Source organism: Balaenoptera acutorostrata, chromosome 5, assembly GCF_949987535.1.
Source record: "Balaenoptera acutorostrata chromosome 5, mBalAcu1.1, whole genome shotgun sequence".
Classification (NCBI taxonomy): domain Eukaryota; kingdom Metazoa; phylum Chordata; class Mammalia; order Artiodactyla; family Balaenopteridae; genus Balaenoptera; species Balaenoptera acutorostrata.
Window position 1 is genome coordinate 76431141 of NC_080068.1, and position 22136 is coordinate 76453276.

The 22136-nt window shown below is 39.2% G+C and overlaps 1 protein-coding gene across 3 annotated transcripts in view; it reads left to right on the forward strand.

The window, feature by feature from the left end:
• ATP8A1 (ATPase phospholipid transporting 8A1) overlaps positions 1–22136 on the forward strand; it is a 233779-nt gene that overhangs the window by 130640 nt on the left and 81003 nt on the right. For all 3 annotated transcript variants that reach the window (XM_007178756.3, XM_007178757.3, XM_007178755.3), the window contains 2 exons: positions 3531–3669; positions 6997–7061. In XM_007178756.3, coding sequence (XP_007178818.1) covers positions 3531–3669; positions 6997–7061 — 204 coding nt within the window. The remainder of the gene's footprint in view (positions 1–3530; positions 3670–6996; positions 7062–22136) is intronic.

The window sequence follows — 22136 nt, forward strand, 5'->3', positions numbered from 1 at the left end:
CAACACTCTCCAAGTTAACCTACTTGTAACATTTCTCAGCGTATTCATTGCTGGCCCTACCTTTTTGGTACTTTATATTATCTTTGCCTGGTTTGGAAAATGTTTCCTTTTTACCTGTGCAAAACCAGCTGCTTTCCTTCTTTCAAATATGCTTTCAGTGCCATCTCCCCTGTGCAGTCATTTTATTTTTATTAGGTTTGTGCAGAGTAGTGTATACCCACGTACTTCCTGAGCTCATATATCCCCTTAAAGTAGAACTAGAAAATAGGCAAATAAACTTGTTTATATATTTCTAATTAGTGTATTCACATCTTGGCTCTCACATTATCTAGTTACCCCAGGGTTTTGTGAAACATACTACAAAAAAAATACTTTTTTGGTTTAAAATTTTTGAGAACTTATATTACTGAACTATCTTCATGATCTTTTAAAATCTTATCATGCTTTCTGTGGAATATCTAACATTTGAACACAACTATATCCTGATCTTCCCTGGCATGTGGGCCAGAATGATTTAGCTACTGATTTCCTAAAAGTAGCTGAAAGAACTGATGGAATCATTGTCTCAGTGTTGAAATACAGCAGTTGTGGTGCTGGCATAGTTGATGCTGGCATAGTTGATGCTGAACTGGTCTTCCTTTTCATTCTTGAACTTCTTGATGATGATTATTCATCAGGTTTTGATAGATTTCAAATCTGCTTCCCATTAAATATAATAAAATAATGCTATCTTTTTAAAGAAGGAAATTTGCCTTCCTGTCTTATATATTATATACTAGGAAGTCATGCATCAAGTGAATCTAATAGCTGCATGAGTTATTTGGAATATATTGAAGAGAAAATAGTCTAGATTGCAACAATACTTTAGAACATTTGGATTGGGGTTTGTTTTTGTTTTTGTTTTTTCTTTGTTTTGTCATTCACTCGCTCTGCAAATATACCAAATGCTGACTATCAGTGTTCTGGTGATACAGTATAAAGGTGAACAGAACCTGGTCCCTACTTTTCCTTTTTCAACTTAAAATTGCACTTCTTATAGGTAGCCAGGGACCAAGGACTCCCCAGAGCTCTTCTTCAGCATCTCCTCGGAATCTGATGTGGTATGTCTGGGCTCACAGGGTCTTCTTTGAGTCAGCACTTAGTGCTCAGGCCAGCATTCTTATGAGGAATATGCCCAAGTTAAGGGCCCTTCACTCCCCCATGCCAAGGACATCAGCCTACAACCAGAGCAGGAGCTGCATTTGTTCCTCTACCTGATATTACTTAAGTAGAAGAGAACTTAAAGAAGTCAACACTAGCCCCTCACAGACTGATGCCTACTTAATTTACTTCAGCCAGCATTTCTGGGGCAGAGACTGGGAATTGACCACTGTCTTGGGCACCATCGTAGACACAAAGGGACAAGAACACGACGGGCAATACAGAGGATCTTGGTTCAAGCCCTGCCCTTCCGTAATCTATCAAGTTATGTCACTGTGACAAATCATTGCCCCCCTCTGGGCTCCTGTCTCCTCATTTGTGCAGAAACAAGGAGCTGGGAGGCATGATCCCTAATTTTGAACAAAACTACCAGAGTCATACGTTTAAACAGGTAATCTTAATATGATAAATTAAGTATGTAAAGATGAGCAAAGTTCTATCAGAGCACAGCAGAGGGGAAAACTTGTTTTAAGAAGTAAAGGAAAACTTCTTTCGGACTTCCAGGATGAGCCACGTTTCACCAGGCAGGGCCGTGGTGGATGTGTGTGTGTCTGTACACATACCTATACCCGTAAACACATGCATGCGTGTATATACTAACACTGATGCATAGGCTCGCCCATCTATATTTAAGCCCTGTGGCAGAGACTGCAGGCCGGCTAATTTAACACCTATTCCTACTGCCCTTCTGCCTTGCCCCTCCACTGAGGCTGGAAAAGCTAAATACTAACAGTTCAGCATGGCCATGTAGCACCATCAGACCCGTTGCTGTATTTGGAAATATGTTGAGGACTTTTAGAAACCCTTTTGCTTTTCAAATAAGAGGTGGATACGGTTGGTTTTACCACCTTTTTCTTGTCTTCAGTGTGGCTGTTATAATTATAGCTGCGACAGCCACCTTGAGACATTGAGAGAAATCTGGAGAATGCGTGGAAATATGGTCAAGCCAACAATCTTATACCCACAGCTACACACTTCAGTACTAAAGATGTTAGAAATAGGAGTCTTTATTTAAGCCACTTTCAGTCAGATTTTTTTCTATTATTTATAGCCAAAAACATTCCTAAGCAATATACTCATAAACTACACACACTCACTCTTATGTGTTTGTATACATATTTAACTTTATTTTCCATGCCTACCAAGACTTGGGGCTATTTTTAGACTTGAACTGTGATGAAAAGTAAATAGGACTTAAAGGAAAAAATAGAAAGTGGAATGCTTTCTTTGTTATTATCAACCCAGACACTCTCCTTTGCAGTAATTTCCCTTATATCTAGTCTGTCCTTGTCTGATATTGTAAATAAAAAAATGAAGGCAAGGAGGGAGAACATAGTTGAGAAGAAAGATAAATGCTTAAGTAGTTCATTCTGGAGGTTAGGTTATGCGGAAAATGGGTAAGACTGAGAATCAGTTGGTTATGGCTTGCAGAACACCTTTGGGAAGGGTACCCGACTAGTGACAATGCCTGGTCACATGATGGAAAGAAAGATTTAAATCTTAGTCCGTCGTTGCCCATTCCTATGTATTTAGGACCGAGAACACCATTATCTGCTTCCATTTGGCAGGCCAGGTTTCCCTAACAGCCAGGAGATTGTTCTCACTTTTCCCTTCATTTAGGAAGAGAGAGAAGAAACCATTCTTTTTCTTTGTCAGAGATGAGAACAGCTTTCCACAGAGTGTTTTGGTTGTGTTCAGTCTTGTATGAAAGATACCATCTAAGGAGCAAGAGATCTTTACTGGACTCTGACCTTCCACTATGCAAACATGGAACCATGTGAAAAACACTCAGCCTGTTCTTTCTTTCAGAGACTAATGCTATCACTTTGTTTATTGCTCCTTTCTTCATCCTTTCTCATTATATTTTGTGTCTACATTTCCTGACGCTGCATCAAATTACAATTTAATAGTGTCAGCCTGTAACCTTACTCTTTTTCAAACAGGTCAGTTAGATTACTTCTTCACTGTGGTGATCTTCCATAGTTTTTGTTTTTATTTTTTCTTAATAGCTGCCTGCTCCTTTTTAACTGTTTTTGATTCCCCCCTTCTACATTTGTGTGTGTGTTTTTAGAATCAGTTCCTTACCTTAGGGAGGAGTAAGGTAAGACAGGTAGCTTCAGGAAGCCTAAGTCTCCTGCCAAAAGTACTGGATGAAAGTTAGGGATCCTTGACAGAGAAAACTCAATGGGATATTTAGAATTTACAACAAATTCATGAATTATCATTTAGTCTCTGATTTTGAAACATATATACACTTCAATTTTTCATTCTTAATCTAAACTGTTTGTTTTTTTTTTAATCTTAAAAATGTTGCCACTCTCTTTCTCCAGAATCTTCAGCTACTTGGAGCCACAGCCATCGAGGATAAATTACAAGATCAAGTGCCTGAAACCATAGAAACTCTAATGAAAGCAGACATCAAAATCTGGATCCTTACAGGAGACAAGCAGGAAACTGCCATTAACATTGGTAATTCACCTAGTTTAAACTTCAAGTCATGGTGCTTTTTAACATGTTTTGAGATATTTTAGAAGATAGATTTGAGATATTTCAAGATTTGAAAGATTTGGTATTTTGAGATTTCCATATTTGTTAATATCATTGGGCTTGTCTATTTACTTATGGCCGCAGTGCCCCTTTAAATGTGCAACGATTGTATATACAGCCAAACTTCAGCTCTTGCAACTATGTAACGCCCTCTCTCACCTTTGTATCCCTGCCTAGCCCCACCTCCCATCCATAATTTACACATGTAGGTAACCGTTCTGCAGTTGTCTGCCAAAGTCTGGAGGCGGGGATTATGGCAGGCTTGTATATCGACACTTGTTTCTGTGACCAAAGGTTATTTCTGAGATAGGAAGTAAGGTTCTTGCCAGTTTTCATTCATCCTACAGTTAGTTCCAATTTTGCAGAAGGAGGCTGTATTAGGCAGCTCAGGCTACCATAATAGAATACCACAGGTTAGATGACTTAAGCAACAGAAGGTTATCTCCTCACAGTCCTGGAGGCTGGAAGTCCAAATCAAGATGTCAGCAGGTCGGTTTCTCCTGAGACCTCTCCTCCTGGCTTGCAGATGGCCGCCTTCTCTCTGTGTCCTCACCTGGCCTTTCCTCTGTGGATTCTCACAGAGCGTCTGGTGTTTCTTCCTCTTCTTATAAGGACACTAGTCCTGTTGGATTAGGGATCACCCTTATGACCTTAGTTAACTATAAGTAGCTCCTTAAAGACCCTATCTCCAAATGCATTCACAGTGGCAGTTAGGGCTTCAACATATGAATGGGGAGGTGGGGACACAATTCAGTCTGTAACAGAGGAGAAAGCTAATATTCGCTGTTAGAGGCCTATAGTACCAATAATATGCAAGAAAAATATTGCTTTTTTCCCCAAATTCAGTAATAGTTTGTTGCCTGAGCACTGTGAACCGTGACAGTAACCTCTGGATGATATTGATGATATGAATTACTTGCAAAACTCTCCCAAAACTAAAGAAGGCATTTCAGCGGTATTCACAAGATGAAACCACATTTTTAGAAAGTCATCAAGTATCATGTATCTAAAAACATATAACTAATACTCCTTTTAGAAGTGTGAGTAATGACAGTATTCTGTGATAAATACTGTATTTATAAATATAGTATTTATGTTAAATAGTATAAATACTATAAATTTATAGTAAATTGATGTTGTTAATAGAGGAAAATTAATTTTTAAAAGAAACCTAGCCAGTAGAAGTTTAAACCTACAGGCCAAACAAGTTAATTTTGATTATAAAAATTATCACTGGTGTTAGAGACAAAATGGAAAAAAGATGTATGAGAATACAGAATTCTTTAGAATCAGGAGACCTGGAACACACAGATATGATAAAGCAACATGACTACAGATAGAGGAAAAATGCATGGTGGTAAAGAGTAATATGTGGGCAAAATAAGCAATCCTCAAGATGGTTCCAGATATGTAGCCATTATGAAAGTTCCTCTGGAAAGGAGAGGATGGTGGTGGTTTCTGGCAACATTTAACTTTTAGAATCTTAGGCCATAATTGTTCCTAGAAAAGGGAAGGTAAGATTGATTCATTCAGCAAATGAAGATGGTGCCTATGGTGTCAGGCATCAGTTAAGAACAGGGAACAAAACGTATCAGAGTCTCTGCCCTCAGAGCTCAAATCCTAGTCAGGGAAACAGACAATAAAGTAAATGAGAAAGACACATAGTATATTGGATGGCAATAATTGCTCTAAAGAAAAATAAAACGAGGAAGGTAGAATAGGGCATTGCACAGAGGGATTCAGTTTTAAATCAGGAAGTCAAGAAGAACTATTGAGAAGGCGACATCTCAGGAACGACCTAAGAGAGGAAAAGATGTCCCTTGGATGATTCGGGAGAGCTGTCTTCTGTTCTAGAGAAAGAACAGAAATGCAAAGTGTGAAAGGAGGAGAAGAGGTCAGCAGTGTAGCAGAGCCCAGGTTGGATGGGCCTCCCAGACCGTTGTCCAGACTTGGCTTTTACACTGTGTGAGATGGGAAACCATTGGATGGTACAGAACTGAGCAGAGGAAACGCTTGATCTGACTTTCCTGTTAAAAAAACAAAAAAAAACTATATATATATATATATATATATATATATATATATCCGTCTGGTTGCTAGACAGAGTAGACTCAAAGGAAAGCAAGTATTGAAGCAGGAAGGCCAGAGGCTATTGAATTAATCCAGATGAGATATGATGGTGGCTTGGACCCAGGTGATAACAGTAGAGGTGGTGAGAAATGGTTGGGTTCTGGATGGATTTTGAAGGTAGAGCCAACAGGATTGATTGATAGATTAGATGTAAGGTATGGAAGAAAGAAAGGAATCAGGGGTAACTTCAAGGTCTTTTAGCCTTAGCAACTGAAGGATGGAGTTGCCATTAATCAAATGAGGAAGACTAAAGGAGAAACGGGTTTTCTGGGGGGAGGTTAAGAGCCTGGTTTTTGGATATGTTCAGTGTGAGATGCCTATTTTACACCTAAATGTCTGCTATTAAGTAGGCACTGACACGTGAGAGTCTAGAGTTCAGGAAAGAGGTCTGAATGGGATTTATGAGTTCTAGAATGGTCAACATTTAGATGGTATTTAAAACCTTGGGAAGGAATGATATCACAAAGGGAGTGAGTGTAGATGGTATTGTGTTAAATTTGAGGCCCGCCGACAAGGTTGCCTGTTTTTCTCCAGCCACGTTCAGCTGTAGGCAGACAGGTGCAGAGTGGGCCGAGTTGGTTTAATCAGCAGGTAATTTTGCCCTGTGGCAAGTATAGCAAAGCAAGAGAGGGCAGGAGAGTAGAGGATGTGATGCAATCCAAGGGCAGGAAGATTGTGATGGGATCAGTGGTCCAAGAGAGAGCCAGACAACCCTCCTGAACCCTTCTCCCAAAACAACCACTGGCCCATCTTCTGCTCTTTGTGTTGGTCATCGTGAAGGATATTCCATACACATTTATCAGTTTTCAGGACACTGAGAATCCTTAGTATAATCTCTTTCCATATTTGTTTACCAAGACAGCCTTAACACTCCAGGTAATGTCCTTGTATCTTATCCCTCTTACAGCGAGCAAGAGCATTTCTTTTTTAAACTTCCTGCAAACCTAGAAAACAGCTGACTGCCATCACTTCTATTAAAATAGATAAAATTTTAATTTTATCAAATAAAATAGATAAAAAATAAAATTTAGACTTTTGTAGTATTATCATTTTAACGTCTTCACCTCTTCTCTCTAGAGAAATTAATTATATCAATCAATTTACTCTGTTTGGACATAGGACACTCCTGCAAACTTTTGAGGAAGAACATGGGAATGATTGTTATAAATGAAGGCTCTCTTGATGTAAGTAAGATTATCTTTTTTTAAAAAAAAAAAACCTTTAATAACTTAATTGTCTTGTAGCATTTTATTTTGTATTCAGCTAGCTGTGGAAATATTTTATTTTCCTGAGGTTAAAAGATACCTTACTACTATTGTTCTGCTAGAACAAACGTACACTGTTTTGAATTGCTAAATGATTTGCTTAATGTTGTGAGACAAGAAAGCTGCTTTACAAAAGCATTATGTCAGGAGGTTGCTGAGTGACTGCACCTTATTTGTATCTGCCTGGGTATTTTGTATATTAAGCATTTAATGTCTGCTTTAGCTTCCAGTGTTGATATTTTGCTTCTTTTAAAAAAATGTGAAAGCTATTGAACAACACCAAATAACCAATAGTCAAGTTGTTTTTTGTTTTTTATCATGTATCTTTTTGGCTGCATTGGGTCTTCGTTGCTGCACGAGGGCTTTCTCCAGTTGCGGCGAGCGGGGGCTACTCTTCATTGCGGTGCGCGGGCTTCTCATTGCGGTGGCTTCTCTTGTTGCAGAGCACGGGCTCTAGGCACGCGGGTTTCAGTAGTTGTGGCACTCAGGCTCAGTAGTTGTGACTCGCGGGCTCTAGAGCGCAGGCTCAGTAGTTGTGGCGCACAGGCTTAGTTGCTCCGTGGCATGTGGGATCTTCCCTGACCACGGCTGGAACCAATGTCCCCTGCATTGGCAGACGGATTCTTAACCACTGCGCCACCAGGGAAGCCCTCAAGTTTTTTTTTTTTTAATGTCCTAACTTCTGGGCTGAAATATGAATTCCTAGGATGTATTTTTTCATGACTGTGATCACATGAAGTTATATTTGGAAAAGAGGGAAAGATTTTTTAGAATATAGTGTAAAATAAAAGTTAACAAAAAAAAAAGAAAGTAGGTCAAATGACCCGTAAATACTTTAAAGGAAAGGTGAGTATTTGCAATTTAAGGTGGAAGACAGAACAGGAGAGATGATTATACAACTGCTTGAAATAGTCATTGAGACGCAAAGAGCAGAGCAGAGCAAACCTGTTAATTAGGGATGTTGGAGAAGCCAAGACCAGCTCTGTAGAAGGGATGATGAAGAGGCAGATGTTTTGAAGTTGGATATAAAACAAATTACATGTAAGAAGTATTTAGCTTCTGATTTTTAAACTGGAATGATGATCTCTTTATTATTTGTCCTTAAAACAGTCCTTGTGATACTCTTTCCTTTCTTGTGAAATCTTTAAGCACCTTGTAGCCTGAAGAATAATATATGATTTTGCAATTGTGAGAGTTGTTTATGCCTTTAATTATTGGAGAAGTGCTTTTTGTGAACGAAGCTTTAATCCTAAACACACACACACACACACACACACACACACACACACACACAAAGCCAGCCCTCCAGAAGCTTATAAATAATAAGGGAAGTAAAGTGCATGTAAGTAACAGATATGTAAATAAGGTAGATAGCTTGCTGTGAAAATATCATGATGTTTAAGGAACTATTTACAAAGTAAGTGGCATTTAGTTACATAGAAGTGAGTACCTGAGTAAGGGGGACAAAAGCAGAAAAAGCAGAAAAGTTACTGCAAGTAAGTTCAAGGCATATTTGGGGCATGAAAGAGGAACATTAAACTTGAGCACAAGGTTATAATTTTTTAAGTATGTTTTGTTTGAATAAATGTAGGCACAGAATGTAAAATTTAAAAGTTACAGAAAGGGAAAGTATAGGTGGCAAAAAATGAATCTCCCACCTTTACACCCTGCCTACTCGTTTACCTCCCTAGGGACGGTCACCAGTTCCAGTCTTGTGTGTTTGTCCAGAGATGTTCTGACTTACCTAAGGGATATATGTGCATGTCTGTGGACGCATCCTTTGTTGTTAAACACAAATTGCAGCATGCTGTCCACACTGCTTGATACTGCACTTTGCTTTTCTCGCTTAATATATCTGAACAACTGTTTTATAATGGTCTGTGTGAAGCTACCTAATTCATTTTAATGGTGGCACAGTATTTATAAGGCAGCCATAAAGAAATGACAGAGGGGGGTTAAAACTGGAGAGCTAGTCTCAGGTCAGCTGTGGAAAGCTGGGCCAGGTTTGAGAATTTGCCTTCATAGGCAAGGGAAGCAATTACATCAGTCTCTTAAAAGAGGTGTGATGTGTAGAAGCAGTTCTACACAGGCAAATTGGAAGGGTGGGAGGCATGGGGTGCAGGTAAGGGACCAGGATAAGAGTTAGGTAGGAGGAAATGGGGGTACCAATGCCAGCAATGTGGTGTGAAATTCAGGGAAACTTATCCCATGGGGTCCCTGAGAAGGAGCCGTCGAAGGTGGTTCCAGAACTGGGTTGCAGTTGTTCACAACATTACAAGACCCTCAGTGTAAACATCCCCATAATCCCTGTAGACCATTAGGCCTTTGTCAGCATCATGGGTTACATGTAGTACCCAGGTTTTCTGACACTTGAAGGAAGTCAGAAGTGGGACCTGTGAGGTCAAAGCAAAAGCATGACCATGCTTGATTTGACATCCTTTTTGTCTGGATTTAGGTTTTCACTTTATGTAGAGTGTGCTAGCATTGCTTCTTTTGTTTTCATCTGTTTCATCATTTTTCTCCAACTCTTAGACAAACACAGTCTTGAAGTGTTTTAAGTATCAAGTGATGTAAATAGCAATCTCAAGAAAAAAAGAGAAAACTGACATACCAGAAATATTCAATGTACTGAATCATGTATTGTTAAGACAGTGGCATTTATTTCCATTTTGAAGTTTCCAAGATGGCAACTCAAAAGTAATAAACACCTCAATGGGACTTCCCTGGTGGTCCAGTGGCTAAGAATCCGCCTTCCAATGCAGGAGACGCGGGTTCAATACCTGGTCAGGGAACTAAGATCCCACGTGCCATGGGGCAACTAAGCCCACGCGCCACAACTACTGACCCTGCACACTCTGGAGCCCATGCGCCACAACGAGAGAGTCTGAGTGCCGCAGCTACTGAGACCGCGTGCCTCAACGAAGGAAGACCTGACGTGGCCAAATAAATAAATAATTTTTTTTTTAAAGTAATAAACACCTCAGAGGTACTTGCACTACCTATTGCTGCAGGAGCAAATGTAGAGCCTCAGGGGACTACTCAGTTTCAATGAGAGCAGGGACACCCGTCTGTCTGTTTTGGTTTGCCATTCTCTCTCACTCCCCAGCAAGTTGCCTAGCACATAGTTCATACTCCATAAATATTTGAGAAGTGAGTCACTGAATAAGGTTTAATTAAGGGCTTCCTTTAAAAACGAAAAAAGGTTGTGTATCAGTTTTAAGTTTGGTAGTAATCGATCATATCTGATACTTAAAGAGCAAAGTGTTTAGAAATGTCCTTAGCAATTCAAGTGCCAGTTAGGTGTGGAAGATCACAGGCAAACACTACGGCTGAATGAATTGACACTGACTCATCCAGCTCCAGACTACCTTGGGTTCTCGCACTGCTGTCTGGAGAAGGTTTTTCTCCCAGGGAGTTAAGTGGTGACTTTACAAATCTGGCTGTCTCGGGTCAGACCTGCTGTGGCAAACTCATTTGCTTCTCAGCAGGAAAGGAAACAGCACTTTGCATCATAGCTCCTTCAGATCTTGTGTCATACAACCCATGGCTGAGATTTCAGGCAGATCATTAGAATGAGTCTAGGTAAATCATTATTTATTTTTCATTGCCATGGAAAAGAAAAGCATCCTATGTGTTCAAATTGTACTGATAATAATAAGAGATAGGGTTACCACTCCATCAGCACAAAGAATAATTAACATTTAGGTGATAAACTTAGGAACATGCCATCTTAGGAAATAATATTACTATAATAGGAAATAAATTGTGGGTGTTCAGAGTTTTGTCAAGTGACGATTTTAATGTACTCAAATCATTCTGTGCAGTAGCACAGTGGTTAAGGTACAGTTCTGCCCCACCTGAGTGGGGCACCCTGGGCAAAGTGAAATTAGATAACTTCTCTGAGCCACTTGTGCTGCCTTTCAGGTGAGGATGATGTTACCCTTGGATTGGTATGGTTAGCACAAGGCATGGCACGTATAAAAAGGATACGTTACAAAATTGTGCAGAAAAATAGTCTACGTTGAAGGCTTGCTCTACAGTCCTAATATGGAAATCTGATGGGCTCTTCTGCCTCTGCACATTCCCGGTTCCTTTCACAGCAAAAGCAGCACGCCCTGCTAGTGTGACGCCTGAGAGCAAAGCTAGGTGTTCTCATCCAGTTACCTGACAGTATCAGCGAAAGAGTTTCTTAAAAAGCTTGATCATATTTGTTTTAATTTAGAAAGTAAGAATTTCATGGAGGAGCATCTTTAATAATCTAAAGTAGATCAAAATCTATTAGATATTTGTTAGGTAACAGAATTTTCTATCATGTGACTTTGAACCACTTTGTTAGGGGTTCTGATTATGATCTTGGTATGAGACATTTTCTTAAGGGTCTGCAAAAGCACGAATTTTAAATTACTGGCTTGAAGGATATTTTGTACTTCTTCCCTAACTCTACAGAAATGCCCAGGAAGTATCCCATTAAATTCACAGAAACCCCTTCCACTTAATGACCTAGATCCTGTCTGTTAAAACTGGAAACATCTGAAAATGTGAGCTAAGAACTAGGGAACCTCCTATGTGACCTATCTTTAACTCCCAGTGTCTGATTACAGCATCTTTCAAAATGTAGTAAAACAATTCTGGAAGGACTGAGTTGATGTTATATTAAGGAGTGTGATTATTATAGTATTCATATCCCCCATGGCATACCAACTCTGTGAATCTCTGGAAATACTTTCAGGTGACCCAGAATATTTTTTTTGATGGATATGACCTAACTTTTTCTAAAATGTAGAAAGAAATTGAAGACTGTTTCATTGAGATAGCTCAGGATTTCACTGCCCTCATTTGTCAAGTCTGGGTAGGTGGGAGGAACCATAATTTCTTAAGCCATTAACTCTGTAGGTACCCAAATCATCTTTCTTGAGTCTCACATGATATACCTGTAACCTTGGCCTCTCCTCCTTTTAGCACCTTTTTTATATGGAGAGTTGTGGGATCTGTCCTAAGAGGTAGGGCTGGATCTTAAATTTGTTCTTGTTGTTTTTTCTCCTCTTTTCTACTGTCTGGCTTCCCTAGGAAACAAAAAGCGGCAGAGAGGAAAATTACTTACTATATATTTATTGAATCAACAGAAATGATGATTAAATATGTATGTGAGGAACTTGGAGAAATAAATTTCTTCCACTCAGAGTCAAAAGGCTTCCAGTGTTCCCAAGTTTAATTCCTGAGAAGCCCTGCCCACCTCTCCTTCTGATCATCTGGGCACAGTTTTTTCAGTTTCTGCTTCTGTTGACATTTACATTTAGCCTGATGAGGCGTCAGCACCCAATATAAGGAAGCAGAGTATGGATCCCAAAGGAAAATGCAGCTTTTTGACTGTGTGAAAAGGGAGCTCTGCTTACCCCTGCAGGTTTCCATGCATGGCTATTATAGTCATAAGAAAACCACTAGCTTATGTTTATAAGTGCTTATTTTTTGTACTAAGTACTGGACTAAGGATTTTACAGGGACAATCACATTTACACCTGAAAACATTAGTAGGCAGATACTATTATGTCCAGTCTTGAAAGGTTAACTTGACCTCTAGTGCTAAGCAGCCCTGGAGGATGTATCTAAATCACTGGATTCCAGAGTCTAAGAAAATAGAGTTTTCTTAGCATCAGCTACCAGTGACTCTTCTAAAATAAGAATAATAATAATATCCATCTCTAGGATGTTGTCGTGAGGATTAAACAAAATAGTACCTTTTAAGTACAATGTCTGGCATTTAGTAAGCACTTAAGAAGTATGGACCATTATCATGATCATTATAATTTCTTTTAGCATCATTATTCCTGGGGGTAGGGGGAGTTTCGTTTTGCCAGCTGCTGTAAGAGGTGATTTTAAACAGCTGCCCTCCTCGCTACTTAAATTTCTCTACTTAATTTGCAAATATGAACTTAAGCCAGCCTAGGTTTGATTATGGATACCAGTGTTTTCCCTCACTCATATATTTTACAGAAAATGAATTGTCAACCACATTTCATATTAACAAGGATAAGAATATATATTTTTCAACACCATGGTAAAAGAAAGCCCTTTATGGGATTACACATTTTTTTTCCTAGCTGAATTTGATTTTCTAACACCATGTAAGCTTCAAATGTAACTTACAGGCATTCATGACATAAATGGTGAAGTTGTCATCTGCACCCTTTTAAGCTCGACTTATATGTATTATGCAGACAAACCTTACTGCTTGGGGAACCAGTCACTGTTGAACGGCTTCTGAAAGAAATCCAGAATAAGCAAGTTATTGACTTGACTCCGGAAAAGGAGGGGAAAAAAGAGAATTGAGGCTACTTCAGGTTTTGTCTTGATATGTCCCATGAGTCTAATACAATACATTTTGTATTGCTTTGAAAAATAGTTCAGGCAGGTTTTAAACCACACTGAGTTTTCCTCCACTGCCAGCTCTGGAACTTTAGTATTGTGAATTCTCTTTTGCCATTAGCAAAGCTGTTTCAGCTTTTTTGGCCTGAAAGTGTTTAAGATTTCAGTTTAACTTTTAAGGTGTTAATGTATCCCTATCAAAAGCAAAGATATGTTTTTATAATGTCCCATTGCAGGATGATTGTTCAAATACTGTCTGGCACACGGCTTACTTCAAGTAGCTCTCAGTGAAGAAAGCCAACTTTGTTACATTTCAGAGAAACGGGTTAGTAAAAAATATATATAAACATTACCAAAAAAGAAAATAACATAAGAACAAATAATCTGTTCTCTGTTCCTCTGATTTAAGATGGTGTCTGCCACAAGCCAAAGACTGTAGTTGAAAAAGTTCCATCAAACCCATTGTTTGGTCTCATAAAAACAAAATGTGTCCCCTTTGCTCAAACAAAATTCTGTAATCTTGGGTTGTGTTCAGAACCCTAAGTGAAGTTGTTCACAGATTCATAGTGTTGCTGTTCTGAGAAATTCTTCCTCCCCCTAAGCCTGAATATTCTTTATCTTTTTTTTTGGCTAAACATCTGAGCTCTTCTAAGACTCTCTGAGACCTAGAATTATGGATAAATGCCTTCTAACCAGTCTGCCCTCTTGCCATCTCCCCACAGCTTGATGGCATTTTTGAGGTGAGCAGACCATGCCTTGTGACTTTTTTTGCATCTCTTTTTTTGTATCTTTTGATGAATCAGCATAGCCATAAAATTGACAGTTTACAGGAAACCTATGTGCCAGGTAAATCTGCATGCATTAGCCTCTGCTCCTATACGGATGATGGTGTCTGTCTCAAATACGGATAGAGACTTTGAGTTCACAAAGCTAACGACTGTGGGATCCTGAATTTTGACCTAGATTGCTCTAAGTCCAAAACTTTTTTTCTTTTTGTTCTTAAATAACCCTTCCTTCTCCAGAGGTAAAGGGGACTCAGTCTCAGAAAAAAGCATTCTGGAAGGCATGCCCCACATTTGCCAGCTTGTCACTACCTCCTCTCCCACTCACCACCAGGACTGCAGAGCAGCTGAAAGAGGAATGCTCTTCTGGGAGATGGTGGTGTTTGGGCATCTTGTATTTATGAAATTCAGGAACGACCCTATATTTCGTTTTACTGTGGCAGTTGTACATAGATTTATTTGAGTGGATGTAGGAAATAATGGAAATGGTGTGCATTTGGAATTTGCAGTGAGAAAACACAGCAGATAATGATTCCTCTGTATTCCTACATTAATTAATTCAAATCATTAGGAAAATGGGCCCAACGTTAGCTTTCTTTGTGGTTCTGGGTAAGAATTTCTCACAGACCCCCAGTTGTTACTTTCTCCAAACCATTGATTTGGTAATTTTCTTATTTTCAAAAAACCGGTTGTATATTCTGTGCAGCCTCTTCTGGCTGAATTGAAGGCCATACGAGAGACTGGACGTCTGCCCATCCAGTTCCTCCAGGACACTTCCTCCTGCCCTTGAGTCACCGCCGCCGCTGGAGAATATTTAATGACAAGTTCAAAATAAGTGTTTAGGAGACTTTCAGTGGTGGTTTCAAATAATTACTATGAGGGCTTTGGTAAAAGCCTTTATCCACAAAACTATTTAAATTATATAATTATATCCCCTACCTCACTCTTCCTTCCTTTCCCGGGGTTTGTCTGTCTTTGCTCTGTGCCCCCATCCCAATACTGAAAGATAGACTTGGGCCCAGATTGGACACTTTCTGCCTTTCTCTCTAGGGTACCCTAAGCAAGAATAGATGCCTCACAACGAATTATTTGCCTGATGGAATCTATCATAACCCCAAATCCCAAACCTCTTCCCAGGGGCCAAGAGCAATTTACCCAGCGCTGCAACTTCCTTTTCTTAGCTTCTTCCATTCTTTGACCTGTTTCAGATGGCATGACCCTACTAGGAGATTGGACCATTTCCTCAATTACAGTATTTTATATCTACGCCTGCCCTGGAAAGCTCATATCTGTGTATCAGCAAAGCATGAAAAAAATTTTTTTCTCTGTTTCCCTCTTCATTATATTTAGCAATATGTATTGATTAAATGCATTTGCTTGGCTGCCTTCCACTAAGCTGTTTTAGAAGACCTCTTTGGCCATATGTTTTTAATGATTTCACCTTCTGTCTGCCTTTACCCATTTTGGAAAAATGACTTTATGTTGGTTTGGTTCTATACAAGTATGTTTTTAAAAGTTATGTTCTAATATACCCTAGGAGTTTAGAAACACCGGTTTTTCTGGTCAGAAACTGTCCAAGAGAGATAGTGATCCTGACGGGGATGAATACTAAATGAACCAATTGTATATAAATGTAATTTCTCTTTACTCTCAAGTATATGTTCTTTACCACTTAGTACCGCCTGCAGTAGCTAAAGAAGTAGTTGATATATGTGTTGCATAGGGTTATATGGAATGGCCAGTGTTCCACTGAATCAATAATACAGTGTCAAAAGATAATACCCAGTGGTTTACCGACGTTGCTGTCATGGAAATCATAACTCACTCTTTAAGAACGTGCTAACATTGTCCATACTTGATGTGGTCAGAATGTATTATTAAGAATGTCGTTGGAATGTTCCATTGATTTGTAATTTTAGGGTATGAACATTTGGAGAGTGCAAAAATAGAGGAAGAATGAAACATTATTTGGCCATAAATTTGTAAATACCTCATGTCTTAAATGATGATGAGGTGGGGCCACAAACCACCAAAACAGCTAATAAAATAGGTGTTAGTTTAAGATTTTTATATATATTCTCTTATTTGACATTTTAAGTTAACTGATAGTAGGTTTTAAAACCAAGTAGGTAAACTAAGGTTTTTTCACACACACATACCCCCCCCCCGTAAGTATTTATTTATCTGCTTTTAAAAATCATCAATACCTAAGAAGTTAAGTTGATGGTGTTAGAGCTGAAGAACATGCCAGCGAAATAAGTCCTCTGTGTTTTGTTTATCATTAGTTATTTTCAACCTACTATTTGTGAAGCTCTCATTTGCATATAATGCTATTTTATGTAACTCTGCATATATATACGTATCGATATATCTTTATGGGAGCTTAAAGTCTAACATATATTGATGTGGTCATCTGCAAAAAACATAGATAGTATGAGAGAAATGCCAAATCACTTTGTAACTTTCAAGTTATTTTCTGCTCAAGAGTTGTATCAGGGCCTCCCTGGTGGCACAGTGGTTAAGAATCCTCCTGCCAATGCAGGGGACACGGGTTCGAGCCCTGGTCCAGGAAGATCCCACATGCCGCGGAGCAACTAAGCCCGTGCACCACAACTGCTGAGCCTGCACTCTAGAGCCCGCGAGCCACAACTACTGAGCCCACATGCCACAACTACTGAAGCCTGCACACCTAGAGCCCGTGCTCCGCAACAAGAGGAGCCACCGCAATGAGAAGCCCGCGCACCGCAACGAAGAGTAGCCCCCACTCGCCGCAACTAGAGCAGCAACGAAGACCCAGTGCAGCCAAAAATAAATAAATAAATAAATTTATTTTTTAAAAAAAAGAGTTGTATCAGGTTAGAGACAGAAACTAAGAGATAAAGAAAAACAGTCTAGGTTAACTTTATAAATATTTGTCCTCCTACCATCTGGCAAGAGCTACATGCCATATGAGAAGAGATAATGCCATCTTTTCTGTAATTGAGGGAAGACAGGTTTCCAGATAGTTTTTATGTAGAAGAAGTAGTAACTAGTAGAGTTGAGTGTTAGCAGTGAAAAAGTAGATTGAAATAAAATTGCCATTAGGAGATTTCAAAAGGAAACTGAAAATCATCTCAGTAATATACCACTTGGATTGCACTGATGTTGTGAAGTGATTGACAGGTTGCAGAGCATTCATTCTTCATCGAGTGTTGACATCTCTCTTAGACCTGATGTCAGAGGAAGGAAAAGAATTAGTCTTTCCTGGAAATCACCTCTGAGCCAAGCACTGGACAGGGCACCTGAGTTAGCACATCTTGTCACCACAATAACCCTACAAAAGAGATATTAACCCAATCTTATGAATGAGAAAAATTTGATTGAGAGAAATTAAGTAACCTGCCTGAAGAAAGACAGCCATTAAGTGGGAGAACAACGATTCAAACCAAGTCATTCTGATTCCATATTACTGCCTTCTAGAGTTAGTCAAGTGGAAAAATAAATAAGGACGAGGTAGGTTGGAATACATATGTACTCCTGGTGAAGAAGTTTATCGATAGGCCATGAAATAAACTTACCAGTGACACCTTTTCATATAATGTGGGATATAATCCTTTGTAGAACACTGAGCCTAGGTAGCCACCTGATCCAAAAGTATTTTGGAGTTCTTGGTGTCTTTACTTAAGTTAGTGGTTGAAGCTATTCCTTATTTCTCATTTAGTTTTTTCATAAGAAATTTTTTTTCAAAATAAAACACCTAATATTTCCTTTCCAAGAGAGGTGAAAAATGCTTGATTAGCTTGTTTTCACCTTATATTCTACAACCACCTAAAGGTGAGGAAAGCCTTGAGTTCTGAGTCATGGGGTATGTTTCAGCTTCTGGAACTTAAGTCCTTTACAATGTGGCTTCATCGTTTTGCTTCAAATGTTATTGGTGCCCAGAAGCATCATGTGAACCCTCATGGCCATCCTTGGCTTTCTAACTAAAAAAGCCCCACTTTTTTATGGTTACGTATTTGTTATATGTTGATGGCTGCCTTCTCTACACTGATTGGTAACTTGTGCACGTCAGCTGATGAGTTCTGAAGAGTTATTTTACAGTGACCCAACCTCCAGCAAGTTGTCTTATTTCATCAGAGTCGCCGTCTTTGTTCCACAAGATGTTCTCCTGTAACGTTATGTTGCATTTTGTCCTTTTGGTGGAAAGTAAGAGAAAACAGAAACCCACGGTGCTGCTACTAAAATGAGAAGCACAGGCTTCATAAACTTGAGTCCATTCTGACAAGGGTGAAAGTTGTGTGTCTTCCAAAAGTGATTCAGCATTAGCCAAAATTCTATGCTTATTTCACTTAACTGGTGGTGAACTCATGATAAACTTATGATAAACATAAATTTATCATTTGACCTGCACACACTTAACAGATTCCCAGGAATAAATACAGGTGCTGAAGGCTTATTTGTGTTCTGACCCAAATACCAACATATAGTTTGAACTAAATAAGTATGTATATGTATACTTTTTTCCTTTAACTTTTGCTCTTTGGCTTAGCCTTGCTGATGACTCCTTCTGGGATAAGATGAGTGATCACACATTTTCTTCTGTCACTATAAGTAACTGTGGCCCTGGAGCAGGGTATGGGTGTTACGACACCCATACGACACCCACACCACGACATTTAGGTGTTACATTTTACACTATCTGTAATCTTCACATCATTTCTGCTGGTTAGACTGGAATAGACTAGTCTTCTAGTCAAAGGCAAGAGGCTTTTATTTACCTCTCCTTAGGGATATTTCCACATTCTCTACTGGGGTGTTTCCTGGATATGTTCCTAAGTAAGACTATCTGTCCTGTAAACCCCTGAAAGGAATCAGGAAGAAAAACCAAAGGCCAGAGGCTGAAAAGGGCCGTTTTTATGCAAGTGCTTTCTGCAACATTACATTTGGGGCCATCAAAATCATAGTTCTTAGGTGGCCTAACATGTTCTTTGCACATCTGGCCTCTGGGTTCTTTAGAGTTCCAAGCAGAGTTTTTGCCAAAATGCAAACGACATCTTGTACGCTATGATACTTTCCAAACAAGTCAGGGCTTTCAATTTATTTCACTATAAAATTGTGTTCATTGTCTAGGGTGCCCTCTGTGATTTTTATCAAAGATTTCCTTGGCAAAGGTCATGTAAAAGTAATTTTAAAAGATTATCATAAAGCTGCCAGTCTTTGATTTCTTAAAAATTGTTGTTATTTTATTTTATTGGAGGGTATGTTGGGGGTCAGGGCAGGCCACCCTAAAATATGCCAGACTGGCATATTGAATATTTTGAATTAAAGTTACTTAAGAAACAGCCAATCCAAGAAGAACATTCCAACCCTCCTTTATCTTTAGAAAGCAAGAAATAAATCTCCCATTTGAAAAGTACCTGCCCTGCACCAGGAGGTAGATAGACATCCTTATCACTAGAGATAGGAAATTCCGGGCCAAGAAGGCTGTTTAAACAAAACTTCTTACTTCCTCACTGATTTACTACCCCAAGCTTAAATGTCTCTGTCTTGTCAATTCTTTACAAATTTGTTGTTTCTTTGTCTAAAAAGTATAAAAACTGCCTGCTTTGGTCACTTCTTAGGTCCCATTTCTATGAGACCTCCATGTGTACTGATTAAATTGGGGTTTTTTTCCCTCCTGTTAATCTGTCTTGTGCCAATTTAATTATTAGGCCAGCAAAAAAACTCAAGAAGCAGAGGGTGGGAAATTTCCCCCTCCCCGACAGGTACTGTATGAACATGTTATCTGTTTTGCCAGGTAATACCCTAAAGATTCAAATAGAACTTTATTAAGGCCCTTTGGTCCGAGTTATCTTTGTGAGGAATTGTGCTTGACCTAATTATCTGCCAAGCATCTTTCTTTCTTTTTTCTTTTCCAATCATGTTTCTTATAAACCAAATACACATTGTTTTCTTCTCATTAATCCACTATTATATAATCTACTTGATCACTAAGTAACTAGTCTAGGTGTTGATTCCATTATATTCATTAGACAATTTCCGTTATATGAGATAGAAGGAGATGTTAGATCATAACCACCACTTTGTTCTCCATTTCCTCTGCAATAAAATAAGCACACTAACATTTTATTTATTGCTCTAATTAAAAGTATCCAAGATTACACAGGAGTTTTACAGGCAGCAAAAAACGATCCTCAAAATGGTCACACAACAAAATCATTGTAACTTCCCACAAGGTATTCTCCAATCATTAATAATTTGGTTATTCTCCTATTACCAAGCTTGTATTGATTTTATTTCATCTCTTTATCAAGGGCCTCAGTCCTGCAGGGAAGTAGAGATATAAACAGATAAGCAATTATACATCACTCTACATTGTGTAAGTATAAACACATATTTGGAGAATCCAAAAGGTGGAGGTATTCATGTCACCTTGAGGACTCAGGAAAACTAGAGTCAGGGGGATGTTTCTTGGCTTATTTATTTGTTCATTGCTTTCCATATGTAGTCTTAAAGGAAAAAAAGAGTGACAGTGGGGGAGAATAAAGATGCAGGGGAGAAGGGGGAGGAACAGAGGTGAGAAAAGAAGGCAGGTCTTCCCCCCAGCTCAGGAATTAGGGAGGATTAGGGAAAGGGAAGTTTTGAGGTTAAGAAAGGAAAGTTGAGAGAATTATTTTTGGTACCAATGTTCTCAGTAAAGCAGGTAGATGTTTGCTGCACTAACAGAAGCCAAATTTGGAGTCTGAAGAAGGGAAGAAAAGGTCTGGAGTAACCTCTGGGAACAGTGGAATTGGCTAGGCCTGGGTGAAAGTATAGATCAGCAGTAATGATCACCCATGTAAGAGAGGAGAGCTGGAGTAGAGCCTGTCCTCAGGGGGAGGTGATTTTATTCTCTTCTTAGTCCCTGTGGTGTCAGGACTAAGAACAGAGAAGTGTTGGCTGTGGACTGAATTGTGACTTGGCAAAGCAGGAGAGCTTGGAGGAGCTCATAAGGGCCCCTGATGAGCGCTTGGCTAGGTGCAGCCCCTGGGCAGGGAGAGGAGAGCTGAATGCTCAACTATCGTGTCCACATGGGATGCAGGCTGCGAGAGGTGCAGGCAAATCCCGCTTTCCCTGCAGCTCCTTCCCATACCTGGGTCCCCGCCTGGTGAGACGCCTGAATGCCTGTCTGTCTCCCCAAACTGCCTTTACTTCTGACTCTCCCTGATTGTAGCAACAAATGCTCCTTTTCTTTCAGCCCACAAATAAGACTTTGTAGCATAAGGAGATACAGAGCTTTTATGTTGTTGTACTCTGTGGTCTTTTATCCTTTTTCTGAGTTAGCTTCTCATTTATATATTTACACTTTCACATGTCACTAAGTTTAAATGTTTAAACATTTCCCCCTTCAGTAGCCAAAAAGAAAACAAAGCAACAGCTAATGTAGTAATAAATTTATTTCTAGCTACAGGAGATAAGCTTCAATGCAATATGGCCATAAAGTATGGCTCCCAGGCTTAGGGAGAAGCAATAAACTTTCATAAATAAAAGAATTTTAACATACTCCTGGCAGTATAAATAAGGGTGAAATATAACATGTAACTGGCAGCACACAGCCAACAACAGAGCTACTTACAAAATAAAACTGTAAACTAAAATAAGAAAGTGTTTGCAGCTTTTCTGTTGTTACCTTGAGCCCTAGGTAGGCTGACTGGAGAATTCACTGTGCGAAGATTTTGATTCACCTTCTGAAATGTGATCTCTGTTACATCTCCTGACACCTTTTGATTTGCTGAAGATCTGTGATAATCAGCCAGGAAACCCAGGGGTGCTGACGCCACAAATAAGTTCTCAATACATTTTAAGGTGTTAGAGAACACCCTCAGAAGAA